The 21,344-nt window shown below is 48.0% G+C and overlaps 1 protein-coding gene across 1 annotated transcript; it reads left to right on the top strand.

The window, feature by feature from the left end:
* The first annotated feature begins 3,645 nt into the window (after nt 1–3,645).
* ak1 (adenylate kinase 1) lies at nt 3,646–14,945 on the top strand. Its single transcript, NM_001292135.1, is given in 7 exon segments — nt 3,646–3,673; nt 4,154–4,193; nt 7,394–7,429; nt 10,788–10,951; nt 11,971–12,087; nt 12,730–12,921; nt 14,749–14,945. Coding segments are annotated over 6 exon segments (585 nt in total). The 5' UTR covers nt 3,646–3,673; nt 4,154–4,186; the 3' UTR covers nt 14,818–14,945.
* The last annotated feature ends 6,399 nt before the right edge of the window (nt 14,946–21,344 follow it).

Genomic DNA, 21,344 nt, shown 5'->3' with positions numbered 1-21,344 from the left:
AACTGGTATAGGGAAAAAATGAAAAAGTGCAGAAGAACGAGGATTCACTATAAGGTTCAAAAGACAAAACAGGACAAATTAAATCTACAAAAGAGTCAAATTTGGAAGAACGGTTGGGACAAATGATTGCTTCTGAATTTGAAAGGTTACAGAAAGAGTTAAAAGCAATGAGACAACTGATTGAGCAACATATAGATTCTAGTGTTCCACCAATATGCCTCCAGACAGAACAGGGAGAGGATTTATTAAATTTCTGACATCACTCAATCCACGACTGTTTGTGGGACACTGCAGTGCGCAATTGGCTGTCGTTTTTCACCCACATGTATATTCAGTCAATTCACTTTACACTGTGATATTGATGTGCTGTAATTACAGATGCCAATATTGGTTGAAAGGATTGATGTGGTAGCTGAGATAAAAAGGGAACCGTGAAGTTTCTGATGGTGATAATGGGCCGGTGCTGTCAGTTTGATCCACTCGAGGTGGGGACTGGACAGTTTGCACACCCAAAATTCTGGTTTGTCTTAAGTTGACCAAACAAAATTGCAAAGACTCATGGACTTGTTTTGCCGAAATAAAACGGATTCTATGGACTCTCAAAGACATTGGTAACATTGGTACATAAAGGTTGCCAAGAACAAAAGAAAGATAAAAACAATGTCTCATTTGACCATTTACAGTTAACTAGCTTAATAAATCATAGATAAATGAGAAATCGAAATCTTATTTTCTCACTCTCAAGGTGGGACCTGTAATAAATAGAGGATTGTGTGTGTGAGGCACGTAGCTTACAGCCAGGAACGACAGGAAGATAGTACCAGACAAAGCTAAGAACCAAGAACCAAATGATCGCCCTGAGCAAAGAAAGGCCTCTTAAAATACTTGTGATAAGAAGGAAGTAGCAGAGCAGTGAAAGCAGGGTTAAGATTAAGGGAAGTAACACAGCGAAACTTGACCGGAAGGCAAGGAGAATCCAGGGGAAGTAACACATTGTGGACCTAACGATAGAAGAAAGAGATAAGAGCAGAGCCTTGCGAAATGGGAGAGGGTCCACAGGAAGGATGATCTCACACATCTGGAGGTCAAGGTAGTACTGTTCATCCCTTGGTGATTAGAAGACTACTTCTAATTGGGAACGGGAACAAAGAGTGCAGAATTAGCACTTCAGATTGGGGTTAAAAGACCCAGAGAGAGAGAAAGTTAAGCAGAAGAGGGCTTAGATGAAGGACAGCAACGACTGTGCAGAAGGAAAGCCTTTCTCCAACCAGAAGCAATCCCTGGCTAGCTTTGCAGGTAATATGGTTTTAGTTGCTGTGTTTGCTAAAGCTTCATGCTAATATGATAACATAATATGAATGTTAATGTAAGGAATGTAATTTTGTGTGCTTGAATAAATCTTACGAAACTTTGATGATCTCGTGTGTTTAAACTCTCATTAAGTAAACCGTGGCAGTCCTGAATTCCTACAGTGGTTAAAGCACTCGCCTCACAAGTGAGAAGACCTGGATTCAATTCCCAGCAGGGTGAAACATTGGGCAAGTTTCCTTACTCCACAGGCCTCTGTTTACCTAGCAGTAAGTAGGAACCCGGTTGTTAGTCAATTGGCGGATCGCTTTTCCGGGGGTAATAATTGCTTAAAAAAAATCCACAACTGTTTGTGGGACACTGCTGTGCACAATTAGCTGCTGCGTTCCGCCCACAAAATATACAGTCTAATTCACTTGACAGTATATTCTGTGAAGTGCTTTGAGACGTCTTGAAGGCGCTGTATCAAATGAAAGAATTATTATTATTATAGCTCCTATGACTCCGCTGGAATTCCAAAGCTGCGTTTTACAGCGAGACCCTGGATAAAGTTACCAGTGATTTCTCCCTCACTCTGAACCATGTGCACATTTCAGTCAATCTGCTCTTTAAAGTGTAGGCTCAGCCGACAGCTGGGGAGAGATCGAGTGGACAGAGCCCTTCACAAAAAGCTCCCCCACTTTCTCCAGAGATTGCAAGAGCTGGTTCTCACAAGACATTTCACCAGCTTCCCCATGGAACCAGACTGGTTAAAGGAGAGAATTCCTGATTCGAAGCTCCCTTCAATGGACTCAGTTTTATTTAATCTCATTGCTCAATGTAAAATGGATCAGAAACTCCCATGTTTAGTCCCTGGTATGTGAGGAGTTTGCTGATTTCTGGTGGCTGAGAGGAAGGCCCAGAGAGGAGATTAATCGGGCAAAGTTCCCTGTCCTATTATATAATAATCCTTGATTAGGTCTTCGAAACATCTCAAAGCACTTCATAGAATATACCGTAAAGTAAATTGACTTGTGGACAAAACACAGCAACCAATTGCGCACAGCAAGGTCCCACAAACGGTCGTGGATTGAGTGACCAAGTCATTATTTTTATTAAACATTTTTAAGGGATTATTACCCCCGAAAAGCTTTCTACCAATCAACTAGCAACTGGGTTCCTACTTACTGCTAGGTAAACAAAGCCATGTGGAGTAAAGAAACTTGCCCAACGTTTCACCCTGTCAGGAATTAAACCCAGGTCAAGTTTATTCGAGGTGAATAAAGGGACATTTAGATTAAAAGATGTAAAAACTGGTGGAAGTGTCTGAATGGCTTCCTGTTCCTGTTCTCTATACTGTTTCATGGAGCTTCATATCTCTTAGCCTCTTAAGCAGACAATGTTAAAATGTGGCTGATTCTCCCTGGCCAGACTTACCCACCGCTGATCAGCAACCTCAGCACACAGCTCCAGGCTTTGACTCTGGGCCAAACAGGAGAGAGGATTTCTCTGACAGACTGACTCTGATCCTAGCTTTGCTGTGACTGAAAACTGATCCAAATCTTCTAACAACTAAACCCAGTGGGGGAGAGACGAAACAAACCTGTTGTAGATAAAACGTTACAGGTTTCTGGACAGCGCTATTAGTCCATAGTCTTCTGCTCGCAGTTTGACTGTGAGAGACCAGGAACTGAGGGGAGAATCAGTCTCTCTCCTTAGCCCACTTGGTGGGCTAAGCAGGGCGAAACCTTAGGCAAGTTTCCTTACTCCACACAGAGCCTAATAATAATCCCTCCAAAACCAAAACAATAATAAATTGGTCATTTTCAATCTACGACTGTTTGTGGGACATTGCTGTGCGCAATTGGCTGCCGCGTTCGCCCACAAATATACAGTCAATTCACTTTACAGTGTGTTCTGTGAAGCGCTTTGGGACGTCCTCCCGACGTGAAAAGCGCTATATCAAATGCAAAGATTATGGACTAATAGCGCTGTCCAGAAACCTGTAATGTTTTATCTACAACAGGTTTGTTTCGTCTCTCCCCCACTGGGTTTAGTTGTTAGAAGATTTGGATCAGTTTTCAAATGCACGGGCGTGTGGGAGGTGGTGGGAGGGGTGCGAGGGTGCATGGGTGCGGGGAGGAGGGTGGTTGCACGAGGGAGGGCGGTGCGGGGGAGGGTTTGTGTGGGGAAGGGGGAGGGGAAGGATGTGTGGAAATCTGTGAAAGGAAAAGAACGTCAATCCCCGAAGTGCATTGCCTACAGCTGCAGACATGCTCAGTGAAGCTCAGCAGCTGTGCAGCGCTGAGGCCTCGGCCACTCTATAAATAGGGGCAGTGGCTGAGGCGCTGTGGCTGCACAGTTGGAGACGAGAGGAGAGGCTGGGGTAGGGAGCAGCAATGACAACAACAACAATTTGCATTTATCTTGCGCCCTTTCGCGCCAGACAGTGCCTCATCGCAGGGAGAGGAGGCTGGGTTGGGGAGAGGGAAAGGGGCTGGGGAGAAGGAAAGGGGGGGTGGGGAGAGGGAAAGGGGGGTGGTGAGAGGGAAAGGGGGGGTGGGGAGAGGGAACAGAGGTGTAGGGAGAGGGAAGGGGGTGGGGAGAGGGAATGGGGGGGTGGGGACAGAGGTGTAGGGAGAGGGAAGGGGACAGAGGTGTAGGGAGAGGGAAGGGGACAGAGGTGTAGGGAGAGGGAAGGGGGTGGGGAGAGGGGAAAGGTAGGGGGTAGGGAGGCAGGGGTACCAGGCAGGCGGACACACTGCTCGGGGCAGACCCTCACATCTTGTGGACAACAGCAACAATTCGTTACCGAATCTCTTGGCTCATAAAATGCCCGACTAATTTCTAATCTCTTGCGTTTCAGGCTGAAGGACTGTTGTGTGCGGCAGAGATCATCATGACAGGTAACCGCAGCCTTTCACAGCAGCGATATGAATCCCATCAATTAATTTGTGACATTTTACACGGGACACTGAGGGCAATGAGATGCCTGTGACCCCCCCCACCGCCCCCTCCCACAGCTTCAGACCCCATTGTTGTGAAGCAGCCGAGCATTCAGCTGCCTCTGCCTTTAAACAGGGCTGAATCTAATTGTCTGACTGAGGTTTGAGCGCGGTAGAGCAAGCGAGTGAGTGAGTGAGCGAGCGAGCGAGTGGGGGGGGGGAGTGTTAGTGAGTGAGTGAGTGAACGAGGGGAGTGTGAGTGAGTGAGTGATTGAGCGAGCGAGCAATTGAGAGAGCGAGCGTTCTCACAGCCTCTCTACCAGCAGCTTATACATAGCTGATAGCTTACACCCCACTCCAGGCTGTGATCCAACCACTGAGGATCACAAATTTAGCACAAACTGAGCAACTGAAAACCTCACCCACTCTGACAAAGGGTCACTCACTGGGCAGAGACTGGCAGCGGACATCAACACCAACAATAAATTACATTTACATTTACACAGCACCTTTCAAGTCGGGAGGACATCCCAAGGCACATGACAGTCAGGGATTTGGACCCGAGCTGGGAGTTGAGGGCAGGGAGGGTGGGGGTAGGAGGCTGACCGAAGGTGCGGTCCAAGAGGAGAGTCTTGAGATGTATTTTGAAGGAGGCAAGGGAGGGAGCGAGGCGAACGGACTGTGGGATGGAGTTCTAAAGGTTGGGAGCAGGGAGGCTGAAGGCCTGACTGCCGATGGTGGGGCGGGCAGGGCGGGGGTGGTGGAGCAGGCCAGAACCTCCTGAGTGGAGGGAACAGACAAATCAATATGGTGTTAGCAGGTCATAGAGGTAGGAAGGAGGAATGGGAAAGGAGGGCTTGGAACACAAGGACCATGATTTTGAATTGTGGAGGAGGGGAGCCAGTGCAGACGGGCGAGGGTGCTGGTAACAGGGTCATGGAGCCTAGTGCCGGAGAGAACACAAGCTGCAGAGTTCTGAATGATCTGCAGCTTGTGAAGGGAACATTTGGGAAGGCCAAGCAGGGAGTTGGCGTAGTCGAGCCTAGAGGCGATGAACTCATGGATGCAGCCTGAGCAGAGGCTGGGATCAGGAACCAAACCATTGCATAAACCAAAGGAATGTTTAAAAACAGATGTGTTTTGTTTTACTTAAAAGCTAAGCATGGACTCAAACTCACTACAGGTCCTGCAGAATCTAGCTGACTATTTTGCAATTACTTTATTTGAGAAAAGTACAAATCTATTTATCAATAAAACTCTGTTACTCGATGTTCCAAGATATATATATATATATATATATATTATATAATGTGCTCAGTGGTTAGAGCACTCGCTTTGCAAATGAGAGACCTGGGTTTGATTCCCGGCAGGGTGAAACCTTGGGCAAGTTTCCTAACTCCACACGCCTGATAATAATCCCTCAAAACAATAATAAAGTGGTTGTTTCAATCCACGACTGTTTGTGGGACAATGCTGTGCGCAATTGGCTGCCACATTTCGCCCACAAATATACAGTCAATTCAATTTACAGTCTATTCTGTGAAGCGCTTTAAGATGTCTAGAAGATGTGAAAAGCTCTATATCAAATGCAAAGATTATTATTACTGGACTGTAGTCTGCCTTGGAAAAGCCACTCAAAGAGATGGGCCAGAGAATGAGGATCTGGCTCATGAGATTCTGGCTAGTGGGAGGGAAGAGTGGTTAGCGGCAGAGAGAGTGTGACTAGCAGTGGAGAGGGTGTGGCTAGCGGTGGAGAGGGTGTGGCTAGCGGCGGAGAGGTTGTGGCTAGCGGCGGAGAGGTTGTGGCTAGCGGCGGAGAGGCTGTGACTAGCAGCAGCGAGGGTGTGGCTAGCGGCAGCGAGGGTGTGGCTAGCGGCAGAGGGGGTGCGGCTAGCGGCAGCGAGGGTGTGGCTAGCGGCAGCGAGGGTGCGGCTAGAGGCAGCGAGGGTGTGGCTAGTGTCGGAGAGGGTGTGGCTAGTGGCGGAGAAGGTGTGGCTAGCGGCAGAAGGCCCGCCCGCCAATGGTGTGGCAGGCGAGACGGTGGACATGAAGCAGGCCGGAACCCGCTGGGCGGAGGGAGTGAGCAGGTTGGTAGGGGGTTAGAAGGTCGCAGAAGTAGTGGGGAGCGAACCGTGGAGGGCTTTGAAGGTGAGGACCAGGATCTTGAACTGTATCCTCTGTGTGATGGGAAGCCAGTGGAGTCGGGCGAGGATGGAGGTGTTAGGGTCACGGAACCCAGTGCGGGAGAGGACACAGGCTATAGAGTTCTGGGTGATCTATGAAGGGATGAGTTGGGGAGGCCAACAAGCGGGGAGCTCAGTGTGTGTGTGTCCAAAATAGGGAGCTCAGTGTGTGCATAACCTGTTACCTGGACCATGGGATTGGCTAAAATGGCCTCTTAATGTGTTACCAGCAACGTTGTACAGACAATATAAAGTGTTGTTGCCAATCCAGCCATCCAGGGGTTAACAGCTGGTCGAGCGCTCACTCGGTGAACCAGTTCCTGACTCCTGAGAATGATGAATCTGAGGGCTGGAGCTTAATGGTTAAGCAGGTCTCCAGGAAGTATCAAGATCAAAACTTTCCTCCGCCTCAAACTTTTTTTTCTGAAACCGCAGAAGGAAATAGGGAGTTTGGGGGATAATAATTGGCTTCAACATCTCCTCCCCGCAGCGGCTGTTAGTTTAGTTTAGGCCACCAGTGGACGAGGATCAAAGCAAATGGTGAAATTCAAACCAGAGAGTCACAGTCTAGACTTCCGTGCCAAGGCTTTGCAACCGTCGTCATGGAAACGCGTGATCCAACAGTTACTGCCTATGAAAAGGAAAGGACAAGTGAGCAGTGAGGGGTGACATGTGCTGCCACCCGGTACAGGCGCAGTAAGAGGGAGAAACACAAGAGAGATGGGTGCCATCTGCTCCTCACCCGACGTCACTTCAGGTAACGGGTGAGGTGGGCTTCAGTGGGGCGGGCATTCTTGAGCCTGGCATTCCTGGTCTCCGACATTCCTGCTCACTGAGGCCAGGACGAGGTCTGGCTAGGGATTGACTGGCTGGGATTAACCTGATTTCTTCCAAAATCTCTCAATGGAGCATATGGGTGTATAAAAGTTCCCCAGAGTTCATGGGTTGACGAGATTTTCTCTCCTGTTTCTCCCACAGAGAACCTGAAAAATTACAAGATCATCTTCGTTGTGGGTGAGTGAGCGAGCGAGCGAGCGAGCGTTTCACGTCATAAATGGTTTCTTTTTACCGAGTTAACTGCTGGGGTGCTGTTTTTCGAAAACGAAAGCCTTTGGAAAAGATTGTCAACAACTGCGACAGATTCCGCCATCGTTTTATAGAACCGTAGAATGTTACAGCACCGGAGGAGGCCATTTGTGCCTCCTTTGGAAAAGCTACTCAACCAGTCCCACTCCCTCGCTCTGTCCCCATATCCACGCAGATCTGTCTCAGCTAAACGTTGCTTTGATGTGCTCAGTGACGGAGACCCACATTAGCCCCTCCCCCCACAGTGCCAGCCCCTCGCCCCCACAGTGCCAGCCCCTCGCCCCCACAGTGCCAGCCCCTCCCCCCACAGTGCCAGCCCCTCGCCCCCACAGTGCCAGCCCCTCCCCCCACAGTGCCAGCCCCTCGCCCCCACAGTGCCAGCCCCTCCCCCCACAGTGCCAGCCCCTCCCCTCACAGTGCCAGCCCCTCCACCCCACAGTGCCAGCCCCTCCACCCCACAGTGCCAGCCCCTCCACCCCACAGTGCCAGCCCCTCGCCCCCACAGTGCCAGCCCCTCCCCTCACAATGCCAGCTCCTCCCCCCACAGTGCCACCCCCTCCCCTCACAGTGCCAGCCCCTCCCCTCACAGTGCCAGCCCCTCGCCCCCACAGTGCCAGCCCCTCCCCTCACAGTGCCAGCCCCTCGCCCCCACAGTGCCAGCCCCTCCCCTCACAATGCCAGCTCCTCCCCCCACAGTGCCACCCCCTCCCCCCACAGTACCACCCCCTCCCCCCACAGTGCCACCCCTCCCCTCACAGTGCCAGCCCCTCGCCTCCACAGTGCCAGCCCCTCCCCTCACCGTGCCAGCCCCTCCACCCCACAGTGCCAGCCCCTCCCCTCACAGTGCCAGCCCCTCCCCCCACAGTGCCAGCCCCTCCCCTCACAGTGCCACCCCATCCCCTCACAGTGCCACCCCATCCCCCCACAGTGCCAGCCCCTCCACCCCACAGTGCCAGCCCCTCCCCCCACAGTGCCAGCCCCTCCACCCCACAGTGCCAGCCCCTCCACCCCACAGTGCCAGCCCCTCCACCCCACAGTGCCAGCCCCTCCACTCACAGTGCCAGCCCCTCCACTCACAGTGCCAGCCCCTCCACTCACAGTGCCAGCCCCTCCCCCCACAGTGCCAGCCCCTCCCCCCACAGTGCCAGCCCCTCCACCCCACCAGTGCCAGCCCCTCCACCCCACAGTGCCAGCCCCTCCACCCCACAGTGCCAGCCCCTCCACCCCACCAGTGCCAGCCCCTCCACCCCACAGTGCCAGCCCCTCCACCCCCACAGTGCCAGCCCCTCCACCCCACAGTGCCAGCCCCTCCACCCCACAGTGCCAGCCCCTCCCCTCACAGTGCCAGCCCCTCCCCTCACAGTGCCAGCCCCTCCCCTCACAGTGCCAGCCCCTCGCCCCACAGTGCCACCCCTCCCCTCACAGTGCCAGCCCCTCGCCCCCACAGTGCCAGCCCCACCCCTCAGTGCCAGCTCCTCCCCCCACAGTGCCACCCCCTCCCCCCACAGTGCCACCCCTCCCCTCACAGTGCCAGCCCCTTCCCTCACAGTGCCAGCCCCTCCCCTCACAGTGCCAGCTCCTCCCCCTACAGTGCCACCCCTCCCCTCACAGTGCCAGCCCCTCCACCCCACACGCCTGAGAGGTGAGTGCTCTAACCACTGAGTTACAGGACTCCATGAAATGTTAAAAGCCGGGCTTTCAGCCTCTCTTGGAGTGGGGGGGAAACTCCATCCGACAATCCTTCGCCTCGCTCCCCCTTTTGCCTCGTTCAAGGCACGACTCAAGACCCTCCTCTTTGACCGTACCTTCAGCCGCCCTCCTACCCCCTCTGCCCTCCCTCATCCCAAACCTGCCCCCTATACTCTGGTCCTGATCCCTGTCTGTTCAGCACCTTGGGACGTCCTCCCAACGTGAAAGGTGCTTTACAAATGTAATTTTATTGTTGTTGTTGTTGAACCGAGGTCCCATCTGCCTATTCAGGTGGATGTTAAAGATCCCTGTTTGAAAAGAAAGGAATGTTTCTCCTGATGTCCTGGCCGACAATCCTCAAACTAAAATTGCTCACTGACGCCATGGCTCGTTGTGGGCCATTGCTGTGCTGCCGTGTTTCACTCAAAAAGCAGTCAATCCACTTTACAGTATATCCTATGAAGCACTTTGAAATATCTCAATGACATATCGCACTGTATCAAATTCAATGATTACTATTAGTATTAGTATTCTTATTATCCAACCGGTTTATAAATTTTGATCTTTTATTCACAATGCCAGACCTGTTAATACCTCCACTACCCAAATTTGTGTCGCTTTCAAATATTCACTAATTGGTTCTACCTCTACAGCTTTCTGGGCAGGTTGTTCCACACTTCGAAATCTTATGCAGCCTCTCATTATAGCCTCTCCTCTCATTACAACAGCAAGATTACATTTGTATAGCGCCTTTCACGTCGGGAGGACATCTCAACCAAATTCTCAAAGAGAACAGGTAGATTCTCATGGAATCCTGGCCAGCAATCTCCCAAATAAAATCGGTCATTCACTTTGTGGCAGTTTGTGGTTGGACTGCTGCATTTGCCACACACACGCCCACAATCACAGAAGATGTATCACATTTGATCCAGCGTGTTTTACAGTAAAAGGGTCTGTATCAAATGTAAGATTTATTAATCTTACACTTTATTATTATTCCACTATTTATTTTCTCTATTGGTCACTCTCGCCACCTGCTGGTACATATTGCACTTTCATCCCACAACCTTTTTACTTTCTCTCTCTCTCTCTCCACCGACTTATTTGATAATGCAACGTAGGAACAGGAGGAGGGCATTCGGCCTGGATTCTGACAATCCAACTGGATGACAGGTACCAGGTATTCCCTGCCAGCTTCCTGATGAGTGACAGGAGCCATTCTGCTTGCCAGAAAGTTTTGTAGGGAAATCCTGGGCTCTGGCCACTTCCGTCCCCACCAATGTAAACACGCACCAGCAGGGTGGATAGTGGTTGGATACCAGTTGGATAATGATCAGTAACAGAACCCCCCCCCCCCACTCCTCCCAACTCAGGATCTGAGGCTAATTGGAGGCTCCCTCAGTAATGTGGACAGGTGGCATCTCCTAGGAAAGGACCCTCTTGACTAGTTACAAAGGCCAATGTTGGTGTTCTGGATGCAGACTGACCACACAAGTCCTCTCTAGTAGTGGGAAGAGGGAAACCTGTCAAAATTGTGCTGTCTGTAGAAAAATGGAAAACTCTTGCTGTGTTTGATTTTTTTTCCACACGCAAATAGGTGGCCCCGGATCAGGCAAAGGAACCCAATGTGAGAAGATTGTAGCAAAATATGGCTACACCCACCTGTCCACCGGGGACCTGCTGAGGGAAACGGTCAGTTCTGGCTCGGAAAGAGGCAAGAAGCTCTCGGCCATCATGGAGAAGGGTGAACTTGTTCCTTTGGTAAGTGGCCCCTGGAACCCACTTCCCCTGAGCCGAGTGTCCAGCCGCCACACCCCAGTGGGTAGACACCAGCCACAATAAAGGGGATAAGCTGTCATTTATCACAACCAGGCTCGACCATTCCAACTCCCTGCTTGTCGGCCTTCCCGACTCTTCCCTCCACAAGCTGCAGATCATTCAGAACTCTGCAGCTGGTGTCCTCTCTTGCTCCGCAAGCCTGCCATCTCCCTCCTCGCCCTGGTTCACTGGCTCCCCATCCCCCAAAAGATCCTCATTCTCACCTTTAAATCCCTCTACAGTCTCATCCTAACCAATTTCTGTGACCTCCTCAAACAGTAACAACTCAGCCCCTCGATGAGCACTGACCTGCTTCATATCCCCTGCCTTCTCCTCGCCACCATCGGCAGACGAGCTTCAGGTGTTTCTAGCGCCTGCTCTCGAGAACTCCAACCCGGAATCCTTCTGACTCGTTCTCTCCTTCACTCCCTTCAAGTTCCATCTCAAAATGTACCCCTTTGACTGCGATTTTGATCATCTTTCCCTTCCCGGCCCAGCTTGGTTCCCAACCCCTGGCTCTGGTGCCAGGCAGCAGTCAACAACAACAACACATTTGTATAGCGCCTTTCACATCGGGAGGACATCCGAAGGCACTGGACAGAAAGAGTTACGGACGGACCCGAGCTGAGGGTCGGGGTGGGGGAGGGCCGTGGGGGAAGCAGGGAGATCGAAAACGGGTGTAAGAGGAGGGCCTTGAGGTGGGTCTTGAAGGGGGCGAGACGGAGGGACTGCGGGATGGAGGGTGGATGCAGAGTGGTGGAAGGTCAAGGCTACAATTGACGTGGTTTAGGGAGAGGAGAATGAGCCAGGGTTCAAGATCACTACCCAGAGATCACCCCTCCTCAACCAAGAAAGTGAGGGCAGACCCTCCCCCTCCCCCCATCCCCAGTCAGTTTATCTACGGTTTTCAATGATTGTGGAGCGATCTCCTCTGACCTCTCTGTTTTTCCCATGTTTGCCAGGAAACCGTGTTGGATATGTTGAAGGATGCCATGATTGCCAAGGCGGGATCCTCCAAGGGCTTTCTGATCGATGGCTACCCCAGGGAAGTGAAGCAGGGCCAAGAGTTTGAGAAGAAGGTACAGGACGTTCAGAACATTGTTACTTCGCTTCAACTGAAGCCTCCAGTCCATTAGCATCAGGAAACAGCTGCTTCATGATTCATGGTATTTTCTGACTCTCAAACCTTGTGGTTTCCTGGACTCCAGGTATTGGCCTTTGAAACCCATTACAATGTAGCAGCACCAGGAAAAGCTTTGATCTACCCGTTGTGAGTCTACCTGAGTCTTATCAATGATCTTGGGGCCCAATAATTGGTGATAGATTTTAATCCTTTGTCCCTGACCTGGGAGTGTGGACAGACAATGTGTAGAGTTGCACTCTTGTGTCTGTCCTCCTGACCTGAAAAATGCTATAGAAATGTAACTTATATTTGCTACATCCAATATTGCTTAATACTGAAAATAGAAGCCCCAAATGAAAACAATTCCATTATCTACAAGCGCTTTGAGATGTCTCGAAGACGTGATAAGGCGCTATATCAAATGCAAGGTTAATCATTATTATCATCATAACCTTGAGGGAGGCAAAGTGCACCAAAGGATGATTAGTATTTGATGGAGTAAGAGATGAGGAAAACAAGAGCTGAGATTGTGCTCTGAGCTTTACTGAATATCTTTACAATGCCTGCCTGGCTTACCGTTTGCTTCTTATCTCAATAGATTGCGCCACCTACGCTGCTGTTATACATTGACGCTGGAGCCGAGACGATGAAGAAACGTCTGATGAAACGTGGAGAAAGTAGTGGGCGTGTTGATGACAACGAGGAAACGATTAAAAAACGTCTGGACACTTATTACAAAGCCACAGAGCCCGTCATCGCATTTTATGAAAAGAAAGGTATTGTCAGAAAGGTGAGTCTTCCATCAATGTGCTGAGGCAGTAACTGGGAAAGAAGGTCTCGTTGATGAATATTTCTCTGGCAATTCCTGAAGCCTGTCCACCTCCAGGCTGATGGGGAACCCGGTCCAAACCAAACTTTTGAATTGAATCTGGGTTTATTTATACACAAAGGCTCGATGGGATATGGCACGTCTTACTTTAAGGTTGAAGCCTTCAATCAAATCAAGTCAATTCAAAAGGCAATTTGATATTCACTTGAAAAAGAAAGAAAATGTTTGGGGAGAAAGGGGTGTAGATTGGGACTTGCCATTGATATTGCTGTACGGCAAGCTTTCCTGTTGCTTGTCCAGCTAGAACCACTCTACCCATTAGGGCTTTAGCTTGCAGGGTTAACAGGAGCTGAGTGGGATGAATCCATGCTCCCAGTGACTGGTCAGCTCTTCCAGATCTTGCCGATGAGCCAGGCTGGCTGTGCTGTCATCAGCAGTGCGCTAGAATACTGTGGACCCGCCTGGCTCACAAATCGGACTACCAAGAACGCCACAGATTCCGACATTCTATTGTCAGGCACATCGCTTAATTCTGAATGGTGAGGGTGATCATCATGATATCATACGAGCTCACATGTCCTAGTAATCAAGAGGGAGGAGGATGTAATCTGAGCAGTGTGAGCATAATCTATACCAATTATCCCAAACAAATCCAATTTTAATCCTTGCCCAATACCACAGGTATGTTACAGTCAGGAGTTATGAGCTAGAAGAGGACCCCTGATTGACTGCTTTTTTTCCCTCCCCCATCGCTCAGCATCTCTTCCAATGTTTCCGTATGATAAACTCTTGCTTTTGCTGAACCCCAAATCCTAAATCCTGAGTTAGATGTGTCGGCTCAATGTGTGTGTCAGATAGGCTCAGGGTGTGCGTGTGTTAGTCCCGCTCAGTGTGTGTGGGTGGGTGGGCCCGGCTCAGTGAGCGTGGATCAGCCTGGTTCAGTGTGTGCGTGTCAGCCTGGCTTAATATGTGTATGTCAACCTGGCTCAGTGTGTATGTGTCAGCCTGGTTCATTATGAGCGTCAGCCCAGCCCAGTTAGCAGCACTCTCACCTCTGTGTCAGAAGGTTGGGATTTAAATCCCCACTTCCAGCCTTGAGCGGATGGTCTAGGTTAGAAATCTAGGGCAGTCTAGTTACAGATTCCCAATGTTATTGCAACCATAATCCTTCTATCTGACATAACATATTGCACATCTGGGCGAGACTTACAAATGATTCACAGGATTTACTGTGAGGAGCAGTGACGACAGGTTTCACGGAATTGGGTAAACATGGTGCACCCCTCCAGGGAGAGAGTGAGCCTTCCATTCCAGTACATGGGGTTTCCTATGTGTAGCTGTGAGGCATGGAGCTCTGTTTGTTTGGTTTGGATTTTCTGGAGCATGGTTATGGGTTTCCACATGTGGCTGACCAAAATAAAACACATGTCCCCACCGTGGTTGAATACTCCTCCGAACTGCACTGACTGATCTGTGGAGTCCTGCAGCTTAGTGGTTAGAGCACTCGCCTTGTAAGCGAGACACCTGGGTTCAATTCCAGGCAGGGCGAAACCTTGGGCAAGCACTGCTGTGCTCAATTGGTTGCCGCGTTTCACCCACAAAATATACAGCCAATTCATTTTACAGTATATTCTGTGAAGCGCTTTGAGACATCTCAAAGATGTGATAACGCGCTATGTCAGATTATTATTATATTCAGGAAGACACATAATATTAACAGGAGATAAAGCGAATGATAGGGCAGTGATTTCCTCCTGTCTATTTTTGTTCTTTATTCCCAATCAACAGATCAACGCTGAAGGCAGTGTGGATGAAGTCTTCCATCAGGTTGTTACTGCTGTGGACACCTTGAAATGAACCATTGTCGGAAGTGGATACTATATCTCTCCCACTCAGCATTTTGCCCCTGCCTCGCTTTCAGCCAGTCACTGACCCGTACTGCAACAATCAGTTAAGTTTAAAATAAAGGTCCCATTTTTTGACCTAAACTTTATTTGATCCATTTCTGCTCTGTGTGTTTCAAGAAAGTGTTCTTGAAATATCTCTGCCCAATCCCGATCCCCAATCTCAGATCCTTAGGACTGTTGAACAACCTCCATCATACTGATAGGACCTTGGGTTATTTGCCATCAGACCAGACCTTACAGCAGCAATGACCCAAGCCATCTGCTTAGCCCTGCACAACCCAGCCTGGAGGAATGAATGGAATCTGCTTCTTCTACTGAAAGTGCTGCAGCCTTAATATCTGTCAGAAACATCGAACAAAGGAAATCCACGTGGCAATCCCCTGGGGACTAGTCATGTGTTGGGGGGGAGGGGGAGCACTTTTGAATACCTTCCCAATTTTTAAGTCTCTTTCTCCAACCACAGAATCTCACTTGAATAATCTGCAATTTCTGCCATTTCATTGTCCTCTAAGGGTTTACATGGAATCTTATCTTGATTTTAAAAAAAAGGTTGAATAAGACAGGATGTTAATCAGTTATGTGATTGAATGCAGCGTTGTAAAGTTACCTTGTTTTATTAATCTCGCTGAAACTCCTGTCATCATGCCCATCTCTCTTGTGTAATACTACGTACAGTCTCAAAGAGGAGTTGAAAACCAAACCGGTTTCTATAGATAATCGAAATCAAGGATCCTCCATGTACCTGTGTTGCCAATAACAATGGTTAGCCAGACTTTTGGCTTGGGTTCTGAAGCCATGAGTTCTGCTGTATTATTCTGAACCAACATTTGTTATTATTACTGTGTGTAAAACAAAATCTTAACGCGTAGCAGTATTTATCAGAGTCGTCTTAATTGACAGTCCGAGCAGTGAAGGTGACTGAATATAAATATAATAAACACTGACCTCAGCTATCTGTGCTGCTGTGGAGTTTCCCTGTCATCATTCCTCTTTTTTGTGTATTTTGAGCTGTGCGCACAAGAGAAGTTTAAATGAAGCAAGCCTTGTCTACCCTCCGTAACGCCAATCCAACCAGCTTTATTGTGTAAGCATCCTGCACCATTCCTGGTAACGTGTTTCAGCTTCCTCTTGGTGTCTGCCTTGAAATTGCGCTTAAACTGCAACCTCCTGTCCTGTTATTTTAGTGTTTCTCAAGGTACTGTCCTGACTCTGTCCAGTTTTGACCTCTCGTTGCATTGCCAGGTGGATTCCAATATCCAGGTAGGTGTCACCCAACCGCTAAGTTCTCAGTGTAGACTGAAGCCTTCTGTGCTCATCCCTGGGGTTTGAGTAATAGTGTAACTCTCTCCCCAAAATAATCCTAATCGTCTCCTCTGGAGATTAATTACTTCAGCTCTTCCAGTGAATGTAACCCAGTCTTCTCGGTTCATTACCTAATTGTTTCCACAATTTGCACAATAAAGTGCAACCAAGCACCTACTTAGCACCATGCACGACAGTTTCCAGACAAGCTCAGCTATTAGTGAGAGAACCAGAGTCAGCAACAAGGCCACCCGAGAGATAGTGAGCAGACAGTTCTAATCCAGCAGGTCTTTGTAAATTCCTGTTGAATTATCCCCATTGTACTGAACCGGTAATGCTGATGTCAGGCATTTTAACAAAATTAAACCAGTCATTAAACATTATTAAACCTATGTCCCTTCTACTTTCTGTCTGTTCATTGGGGGGGGGGGAAGCTGCTATTGAAAATGCAATGACCTCAACGTTGAGAAGAAACTGAATTCAGATCAAGAGAGAGAAAGCCCATTGATTGGCTGCTTCACATCTTGTGCTGGATGCTGCATAGCCAAAGCCCCCCCCCCCGAATGATGTGCTAATGATACAGGAAAAGTTAATCTATAAAGCAAAAGCAGGATTACTATTGCAACAACACATCATCAATAGGGTAAAACTAACCCATCTCACAATGGTCTAATACCAGTTTCAAGCGCTCCAGGATACTGCCCCGTGTGAAGGGAGCGATATAAATGCATGTTGTTGTTGTTGTTGTTGGCTCGATTACGACATTCCACTGCCAAACATGTCACCTCAGATCCCGTTCAGTTTCAAGGCGACCCCGTTTAGCTTTACCCCTCTCAGTTGCTTATTTGACATGAGAGAAGGGAGGGTTTGAACCCTCACTAGATGGACAGCAGGTACCAGGAACGAGAGGAAAGGTTTTGCCTTCACAATGGCAGCTAGAATTGGACACAAGGAAAGCAGATGTGGAGAACAAAGAGATGCAGTGGTTTAAGCACTGAATTCCTACCTCTGACCATTTGTCTCTTGAGAGCTTGGTTCAAGTCCGGGCTGGACTGAGAGGAAGAAAATCTTGAGCTCTGCCTGTTTGCTGCAAGGAGCTTGTGTGAAATAAACCTGGAGTCAAGTTAATCCAGTTGCTAAATCTAATGGAGTGAGGGGAGTGAGGGGGTGAGGGGAGTGGGGCGCAAAGGGAGGGGGAGGGGAGGGAGCGGGGTGAGGGGTACAGGTGGGCGAGTGAAGGGGAGGCTGAGGGGATTGGGGGGCAAGGGGAAGGGGGGTGCGAGAGCAAGAGTAGGATCGGAGAAAGTAGCCATAAGGAGGAGCCAAAATAGATGGATTTGTAGGTTGATGGTTTGTGGATTGATGGTTGGTGTAGGAAGTGGAAAATTGTCACCTGTGCCTCTAACACTCGTACTTGAGTTGGGAGCCCTTCAAGCTGACACTGCATACTTGAAATGGTAAACGAAACGCAAAATACTGCAAATACTAGAAATCTGAAGCAAAAACAGAAGTCGCTGGGAACACTCAACAGGTCAGGCAGTTAGTGTGGAGAAAGGAAAGTGTGTCAACGTTTCGGGTCAACAACCCTTCGTCAGAACTCAAAGAAGGGTTGTGGACCCGAAACGTTGACTCACTTTCCTTTCTCCACAGATGCTACTCGACCTGTCCGAGCACTGACACACCCTCGCCTCCCCCACGTCATTAGCAAAAAATTCACCCTGCTTTGAAAGAGCTACCAACTGGTACTGCTCCCCTGCTCTTACCCCACAGCCCTGCAAGTTTTTGCTTTTTAAGCATATATTCGATTCCCTTTTGAAAGCTAATATTGAATCTGCTTCCACCTCTCTTTCAGCGCATTCCAGAACAGTTACATAAACACCCAAAATATTAAAGCCAGTGATTCCTAACAACTTTACAACCAAAACCATTACCTTCAGGCTGCTCTCCGGCTGTGAGCTTGTTTGATGTAATTCTACTAAGTACCTCCCCACCCCCCCAATGCTCGTCGATAATGTTAACACAAGAGTCACGTGGCTGGTACTACATCATGGGAGCTGGGTTTGGGTGAATGGATGAGCTTTAATTCTTGGCTTCAGCACAGTAACAGTCCAGGGCAACAACATGACCTATAACAAATCTTTAGAGGTGGAAATACTTTGTTGAATGTTTAAACAGAACCACACACTTTGGTAAAAGGAGTTATTCTGTTCATGGCTTTCTCTCGGTTAGGTCGGTCACTGTATACTGTATTTTGTGGCTTTTTTGATGGTAGTGGGGTGGGGGGGTCTTATCGTGCTGCATAATGTGCTCACTGGGATTGAGAAAGTAAATAATATTATAATAATAATAATCCTTGAATTTAATATAGCGCCTTATCATGTTTTCGAAATGTCTCAAAGCGCTTCACAGGATATACTGTAAAATTAATTGACTGTATATTTTGTGGCAAAATGCAGCAGCCAGTTGCGCACAGCAGTGTCCCACAAACAGTCATGGATTGAATGACCAAATTATTATTTATAAAAATTGTTTTTAAAATCTTTTGCAATCTTTTACAAAAGAAACAAGTTGATGTCTATCTTTCATTTTCCGGTTGGGGAAATCACTTTGAGGTTGGTTCCATCTGAAGAGAGAAAACCTGTTCTGATAATTGGCAAGTTGTGGGACAGGATCCGTCTTCAAAGTGAGTTAGGGAGTTACTAATTATAATCCTCACATTTGACATAGCACTTTTCACATTGGTAGGATGTTTCAAAACACTTCATAGGATATATGTCAAATAACAATAATAACAGCACCCCGCCTTATCCCGCTTCAAGCCGTTTTTTTTTAAGATGCCTGTTTTCTTCCTTCTTAAAAGCTACAATGGACTTTGCCTCCTACATGGCAGGGTATTCTTCATCCCACCTCTTCTCTGGGTTAAACAATTCCTCCTATTCTTCTGCTATTCTTTAACCTATGTGTACTTAGTTACTGAGTAATGGAAATAACTTAAGAACATAAGAAATGCTAGATGAAAAAAAACCAAGGTCCATCTAGTTCGCCTTCCACTTTCCTGGCAGTCGCATATGTCCCAAACTACCTATGTACTATATCCCATAATGTTATTTCCTAAAAGAATCAACACTTCATCAACTTCTCCCTGTTTACCCTAAAATCCTTCATAATCTTGAACACCTCAGTCATGTCCCCCTCTGCTCTTTCTCTGCTCCAATGCAAACAGTCTTCTCAGTTCTCCAATCGGCTATTGTAACTGTAGCCTTTCATCCCCAGAATCATTCTTGTAAACTTCTGCAGTCCTTCCAAGGCCTTAATGTCTTTCCTGAAGTGAGGTGCCCAGAACTGGATGCAATACTCAATTTCTGGCCTGACCAATGATTTATACAAACTTAGCATAATTGCTCTACATTTGTACTCTAATACAAATTGATGGAAGTCCAAGTTCAAAGGAAATATGTCTTTATAAGACAGCTTGTGATGTTCCAGTCATATTGGTCTAGAGATCTAAGTCTAATGCAGAGTGCCAGGTTTACTGTGCACCCACTGCCTAATCCAGATCCTTGTGTTTTGGCAAGTCAACTGTCTCCATCTCCAAGATGCTCATCAACAGGTCAGTGTTGGCTAATTCCCTCCCTCCCTGCAGCCACTTCCCCATACTTATAATAATATAATAATAATAATCCTTGCATTTGATATAGCGCTTTTCACGTCTTCTCGATGTCTCAAAGCACTTCACAGAACACACTGTAAAGTGAATTGACCGTATATGTGTGGGTGAACGCGGCAGCCAATTGCGCACAGCAGTGTCCCACAAACAGTCATGATTGAAAATGACCAATTTATTATTGTTTTGTTTTTGGAGGGATTATTATTAGGCGTGTGGTGTAAGGAAACTCGCCCAAGGTTTTGCCCTGCCTGGAATTGAACCCAGGTGTCTCGCTTGCAAGGCGCGTGCTCCCACTGAGCTACAGGACTCCAGAATAATCCTTGCGTTTGACATAGCTCCTTATCACGCTTTTGAGACGTCTCAAAGCGCTTCACAGAATATACTGTAAAGTGAGTTGACTATATTTTTGTGGGCAAAACAATAATGATCCTTTTTATTTGATATAGTACCTTTACTTCCAGTGGAGTCCTGTAGCTCAGTGGTTAGAGCACTCACTTTGCAAGTGAGAGACCTGAGTTCAATTCAAGGCAGAGGGCGAAACCTCAGGCAAGTTTCCTTACTCCACACACCTAATAACAATCCCCCCAAACCAAAACTAATAATAAAAATTGGTCATTTTCAATCTATGACTGTTTGTGGGACATTGCTGTGCGCAATTGGCTGCCGCGTTCGCCCACAAATATACAGTCAATTCACTTTACAGTGTGTTCTGTGAAGCGCTTTGGGACGTCCTCCCGACATGAAAAGCGCTATATCAAATGCAAGGATTATTATTATTATATTATTACGTCAAAATTGCATCTCAGAGAATGTCACAGGATTTTATTGTAAAATGTCTGACTTTATAGATAAATGCCTTTTTGTGCACAGCAACGCTCCACAAACAGCGATGAAGTGAATGATCTGGGAGATCGTTGGCCAGGACACCGGGAGAAATAGTGCCACAAGATCTTTAACAACCACTCGAGCAGGCAGACAGGACCTCGATTTGAAGTAGGCACCTCTTAAAACCTCTGACAAACTTTCTGGCAGGACTCACACATGAAGAATGACCAGTGGGCAAACTGAATGGTGTGTGAGCGCAGAAAGAAGTAAGAATATGGTGGGAACAAGGTGAGAAGTTAATTTACAGATTATCAACGCCAAAGTAAGAGAAAGTGCCTCAGACCCAAGCAAGGGCAACAGTCAGAGAGCCACAGAATGATTATAGGCCTTGGGCTTCAGTTATAACTTCACAGAGGTGACCTTGTTTTGATCAGGAAAGATGTTCGGGAGGAGGGGCACGGATGAGGTGCAGGTCTTTCATGATAGAGATAAGCACGTTGTTTGACTTACACTGTGCAATGGGGCATAGAACTCGAGGTCATAGGTTTAAAATTAACAACGAAATTCGAGGTTACAAGATTTTTTTACTTGCAGAATGTTAGCGATGTGGCACAAGGTTCCAGCGGAATCTAACTCCATCAAGCAGATAATAATAAATAGGACATAATAATAATGAACCACAA

The sequence above is a fragment of the Callorhinchus milii genome, unplaced genomic scaffold, assembly GCF_018977255.1.
Source record: "Callorhinchus milii isolate IMCB2004 unplaced genomic scaffold, IMCB_Cmil_1.0 Scaffold8, whole genome shotgun sequence".
NCBI lineage: Eukaryota > Metazoa > Chordata > Chondrichthyes > Chimaeriformes > Callorhinchidae > Callorhinchus > Callorhinchus milii.
Note: the sequence above shows the minus strand (reverse complement) of the source record. Positions and strands in the feature narration are given on the sequence as shown.